General features: G+C 51.4%; 1 protein-coding gene across 1 annotated transcript in view; it reads left to right on the top strand.

Moving 5' to 3' along the window:
• Positions 1–132: 132 nt before the first annotated feature.
• Positions 133–5,682, top strand: part of EDC4 (enhancer of mRNA decapping 4) — a gene marked incomplete at both ends in the record, with an annotated part of 18,034 nt that continues 12,484 nt past the window's right edge. Inside the window, 5 exons of the mRNA XM_009868734.1 lie at positions 133–205; positions 626–717; positions 1,265–1,461; positions 4,044–4,132; positions 4,900–5,053. Coding sequence (XP_009867036.1) covers positions 133–205; positions 626–717; positions 1,265–1,461; positions 4,044–4,132; positions 4,900–5,053 — 605 coding nt within the window. The remainder of the gene's footprint in view (positions 206–625; positions 718–1,264; positions 1,462–4,043; positions 4,133–4,899; positions 5,054–5,682) is intronic.

Raw genomic sequence — 5,682 nt, 5'->3', positions numbered from 1 at the left:
GGGTGAAACCACCTTGAAAGTGGAGAAGCAATGAAGCTGTGTCATACTGGTTCATCTGCTCCGATGTTTTTTCCTCATATTTTGTTTGCAGTTTCCATCTAACCTCACATTTTACTTTTGTCTCCCTTCCAGAAGGTGCTCAGGGAGCCGGGGCTGTTGAATCGGCAGCAGGCGTGCTGATAAAACTCTTCTGCGTGCACACCAAGTGAGTATGCGGAGCAGCTACCACGGGCAGCTGCCTGCGGTTGTCCTAATCACGCACTGCCCTGTAGAAATTTAACTTTTTGCTCATAACAAAAACTAAGAAGCTCCTGGCTGTGGTGTATTCAGTGGGGCCTTGCCAGGAAGCGGCCCTGCACGGTGCTGTAGCAAGCTGGGATTTATGTCACCGCGAGTACACGGTGACTTAAGAGTTGTGCTAGCGTGTAAGCGTTGGGAAGAGTCTCTCGGATGCCCTGGGTGACACAGCTGAGTGAGGATCAGCTTCTGCTGCTTCTCCCACAGGCAGAAAATGCCAAAAGCAGATTCCAAGGGGGTCAGTTCTGTGATCTTCCAAGCCTTAGACTCCCCTTGGTGATTCGTGAACTCATCAGTGATGCCTGGCTTTTGGGTTTTTTTCATGCAGGGCCCTACAGGATGTGCAGATTAGATTCCAGCCTCTTCATAGCCCCGACGTGAGCGCGTCCATGCCTTCTCATGGCTCTCACGAAGAATTTGGTGAGCGTGTTAAAACCTGTCTTTGGTGGTGTTGGGTGCCTCTTCGTAATGGAGCAATGTCATTGCATAAAAGGTTCCGAGTATGGGCTGGTTGTGAAGCAGGGCGCTCGGTTAGAGCCCAGAGCGAGTGTGGAGCGTGGGGACGCGTTAGAGCTTTGCGCACGCTCGAGTTCCTCTTTCTTAGGTGATCTGGCACTTGTGCGAGAAACTTGACATTTGTCTCTCGTTGGGTGGAAGAGATTGCAGTGACACCAGAGCGTTGAGAGCGCTGGGGACTGGGCTCTGTGTTCGAGCTCTTTCAGTTCATTCCCCAAGGAAGCAAGCTTGGATCTCTTATTATCAAAGCCTGATAAAATCTACTCTTTAGCAAATAAAGAGTAAGCTTAACGCAGGGTTTGCTTTGCCCAGGGTGTTGCAGGGCTTTTGCTTGTTCTTTGCGGAATCCAGTTCAGCTGGCCGTGGCCTAAGTTCATGCTTTGTGGAATTAAAACTTTAATTTTGGAGGGGGGCAGTTCCTGTAAATCCATTTGTATTTCCCCCTCGGAAGCCTTTCCTGACCACATGGCCGATCTGAGCGCGGAAGGGCTGGCATCTGAAAAAGGATCGGTGCACGGCTCCCAACCAGACCTGCGGCGCATCGCCGACCTGCCTGTACCGGTCGACTTTCTGTCTCTCTCGAATGACGCCAAACCCAAGCTGATGACTCCAGACGCGTTCATGACACCAAGTACATCTCTTCAACAGGTAACCACAGAGCGCCGATGTTATTAGTGGTACAAGGCGAGGGGGCGTTGGCTTTTGATACTTTAGGGAACTTTTTCTAGGCCGTAACGCCGCTGATAGGCTACGCTAGCTAAATCAGAGCGCGGAGGAAGCTCTGTGCACGTAACGAAACCGCTTCAAGACGTGTTGGCACATCTGAAATGCAAAGCTGACCTCAGCTGAGGTTGCGACTGCTGCATTCAGCTGCGAAACTGCTGACGGAGCTGCGTTGTGGAGAAGTACGGGTTTGCTAAGTAACCATATCTAAGCTGGGAGACCCGCTCCGACAGGTTTACGCGTGTTGTTTGGGGTTGTGACGTAACTATAATGGAAGAAAATACGCAGCCGTCGCCGCGCATCCTGTTCGATGGGGTCCTGTGCGAACGCGTCTGTGAAATGATCAGGTAGGTACGTGGGGCTGTGGCACCTTCTGCATGAGATCTGCAAACTGTGGATCCAGCTCCGGGTTGGGTTGTTTTTTAAATGTAAGGCAGCAGGCTTTAACTTTGTGCAGAAGGCAAGTCTTTTTGGTGTCAGGAAGCGCGTGAAACCTTCCTTTTGGTGATCTCCGCAAAGGGGCAGCAACATGTCGTGATGAAGGGCCATAAGCAAGCGTTTCCTCCTCGTCAGAGCTCTGGGGGAGCAGGCAGAAAACTCAGAATCCCTCTGAATGCTCCGTCACACGCGTGCGGTGCAGCCTCACGCACCGATGCATCCCGCTGGGCTTCTCTAGAGACCTTCAGGCACCGACAGCGGGCACCTGCCTAACTCCGTGCGGGTTTCTTCTTGGTTATGCCAACAAGATTTGGTGCAGGAGCTCGTTATTTCTTAGCCACTCTGCATCCAAGTGTCTTCTTAGTTTGTCTTAAACCCACTCAGGTATTCTTGCTTTCTAGCCTGCTTCTGTGCCTCTGTACTGAATTTGTGCTGAATCTCTTGTGCTGAGTTTGGGACCCTGTAGTTTTCTCTGTGTGCTTTTGGGAGTAGGCCTAAATTAAAAAGCCTTTTTTTTTTTTTCCAAGTGTGTCCTTTAAGAAGAGTGGTCTTGTGCTTAATTACGAGACGTGGATTCCCCTGGTGAGAAGCTGTTGATGTTTTCTCTGCCTTCCTGTGAGAAATGAGCTGTCAGCAGTTGTTTGCCACGCTGATGCTGCTCTGACAGGCGAGAAGGAGAGTGCTTGTGAGCAGCGTTCCACCCACACGGCGTAGGGCAGGGCTTCCCCCTCCGTGGCTGTCACCAGGATCGTGTGGCCGTCACCGCAGCTCGAAGAGCGCTGGAGGAGCCTGAGTGAGGACAGACAGCACGTGCAGAAATCGAGTTCGTGTTGAGTTGGCTGATGAGAGAGAGCCCCGCTGGTAACAGCTCGGGGAGCAGAGAATTAAATTCAACTCCTCCCGCTGGTTTTGATGTTGCTGAGGCGAGGAGTTGGTGTGGTGCCTAAGGGTGGGCAGCCTTCCTGATGCAAGGATGTCCCGACGGAGCAGAGAGAAGTTGTTGTCCGGGCGAGGGTTGCAGCTCACTTTTCAGCTTTAACAATGTAGCTGTTCAGTTTAAAACTGGCTTTTCACTGCTGCGTATTTCGTAGCTGGCTTTTTCCTCCTGACACCAGCCCCCAGGAGCCCTGCAGGGTGGACCGAGCCTTGAGTTTAGCTCAGTCTGTGCTCTCTGTCAAGCCTAAGAAGCTTGGCTACGTGAGCTTTCCCAGCTGACGACTTGTGTGCTTATCTTGGTGTTTCTTGGCAGCCAGGAGCCCCTTATCCCGCTGTGCTCTTCACTGCTAGCCGGCTAGCTGAATCCTAGAATGGCCCAGGTTGGCAAAGACCGTAGAGATCATCTAACCCAACCCCCTTACCCAGCCCAGGTTGCTCACGGCCTCCTCCAACTTGGCCTTGAACACCTCAAGCCTGGCCTTGAACACCTCAAGGGAGGGAGCCGCCACAGCCTCTCTGGATGGTCTATTCAAGGGTCTCACAACCCTCAGACTGAAGAATTTCTTCCTAAGATCCGACGTAAACCCATTCTCCTTCAATTTAAATCCATTTCCCCTTGTTCTGTCGCTGGACGCTCTTGTCAGAAGTCCCTCCCCAGCCTCCCTGTAGGTTCCCTTCAGGCATTGAAAGGCAGTTGTAAGGTCTCCCCTGGAGTCTTCTCCAGGCTGAACAATCCCAGCTCCCTCAGCCTGTCCTCGTAGCAGAGCTGCTCTGAGCAGTGCCTCTTCTTGTGCGTTGGAGCTTTCTGCTTGCAAGGATCAGCAATGCAGGACCTAAACTCCGTACGGACTCTGGCCTTGCTGTTGGTGACCAACCTCGACGAGAGCAAAGAACAAAACGGAGATCTGGTGTAGAGCTCTGCAGTGTGCCACTTTGTTTTTGTTTCTGTTTTTCGAAAAAGCACTCGTGGTTCATGTGGTGAGGATGTTTTACTGCTATATATATATTTTTATTTTTTTTTTCCTATTCCCTCTTTGCTGGAGAGTCTAGAAGTTCTAGAGCCAGCGTTCTTGGATCGAGCTCTGCTTTTGGACTCTTCTGTCACATCCTGACCGCTGTGTGTTTTCTTACAGATCGCCGTCTCTCCAGGCAGCAGCGTCAGTTCCCTGACCGCAGTCACAGCTATGAGCAGCACTTCTGTCACCGATGCCTCCATGCCCAGGTAAAGCACGTGTGTTGACTAATAGATCTGCAACTGAACCGATACGCTCCTTCGGGGTGGCTAGAGCTGTAGGAGAGGAGGTTGTACCTGGAGTTGGAAACTGGCCTGAGTCCCAGCGTCCCTATATGGGCAACTGTTTGCATCTCTGCTGCAGCCTGGAGCACGCCTGTTGTCATCCAAGGGGCCGACAACGGTGTTTCACGTGTGCCTCTTAGGGGTTCTCTTCTTGCATCTCAGTTTTGCCGCTTTACCTGCTTCTCCCAAAGGGCTGTCGTTGTTTACAGGTAAGAGAACGCTGCAGCCACCAAGGACAGGGAGATAACTGGGACTGTTAAGAAAACCTCACTAGCGTCGCAGTGGGTTGGGCTGTATAACGAGTGAAAACTTCATTTTTGTGGGCTGGGAAAAGGCCAACAACCTGTGCTGTAGTGTCCTGTCTCTCCCTAATGTCTGTACATCATGAACTGAAGCTATAACGGGACCTTTCTCTCATCGAAACCTCATATTCTAAGAGATCGTGATCTCCCTCTGGTTTCCACTTTTTTTGGGGGGGTGGGGGCTGTGTGGGGACTAGGAGGAGGGGACGCTAGTTGACGGAGAGTGGCTGACCATGGTGGAAGGAGCAAGGGCTTGGAGAACACAAGTGAAGTTTGGGTTGGGCTCCTCCGTTGACTCGTGGATCCTGTCTCCTCGCCTCGAGCGTTCAGTGCAGATCTATGTCATTAGGTTGGCCTGCTTGATTTGTTTGTGTCTCTCTCTTCCTGCAGGCCATCAGAAGACCTGACTGTGAGCCCCAAGATGCAGCTGGACACCAGCCTCACGCTGAGCAGCAGTAGCAGCAGCCTCCAGACTAGTCCCAGGAGCCATTCCGTTCTTATCCCAGGCCTCCCAGACAAGCTAACGCCAAAGGCACCTGTTCCAGTAAGGCTCCAAATGCTGCCCTCTTCCTCCTCCTTGTGGACCGAGGGGCCTCTCTCTGTGGGCCTGTACAAGTTGAAATTAGATTTATTTGGCTGTTAACAGGTTTACTTGTGTTAGTGGAACTTGACCTCGTCTAAAACAGCACATCTCTGAAAACCAGCTCTAACTTGTGCTTTCACTGTCCCAGTGGTTGGACACAATCAGCTGTTGTGTCAGGAGATGGTGCTACCTGGAAAGGTTTCGGTTTTTTTTGTTGGTCTCATGGGTCTGAAACAAATAATTTTCCATTGCTAAGGGTTGGGGCTGGGCCGACCACGAAGCACCTGACAGGTGCTCTCTAATAACCCCTCTCCTTCCCCAAAGGGAATAAGGCAGAGGCACTCACAGATTTGAAAAGAAAGCTAAAACAGTTTTAGTGAAACAGTAACAGTACTAATAAGGGAATAGTTAAAATAATGAAATACATACAAACCCAATATTGAACTCAGCTCCTCCACCCCCAGCAATCCCCACTGATGCTGTGGAACAGGCAGGCACCAGGGAATTCCCAGGCTCAGCGGCAGACGGGAACCAGATAGAATCGTGCAATCGTTTAGGTTGGAAGGTCAAGTCCAGCCATGAACTCGGCA

The sequence above is a fragment of the Apaloderma vittatum genome, unplaced genomic scaffold, assembly GCF_000703405.1.
Source record: "Apaloderma vittatum isolate BGI_N311 unplaced genomic scaffold, ASM70340v1 scaffold11284, whole genome shotgun sequence".
Classification (NCBI taxonomy): domain Eukaryota; kingdom Metazoa; phylum Chordata; class Aves; order Trogoniformes; family Trogonidae; genus Apaloderma; species Apaloderma vittatum.
The sequence above is the reverse complement of the archived record's forward strand: the minus strand, read 5'-3'. Positions and strand labels throughout refer to the sequence as shown.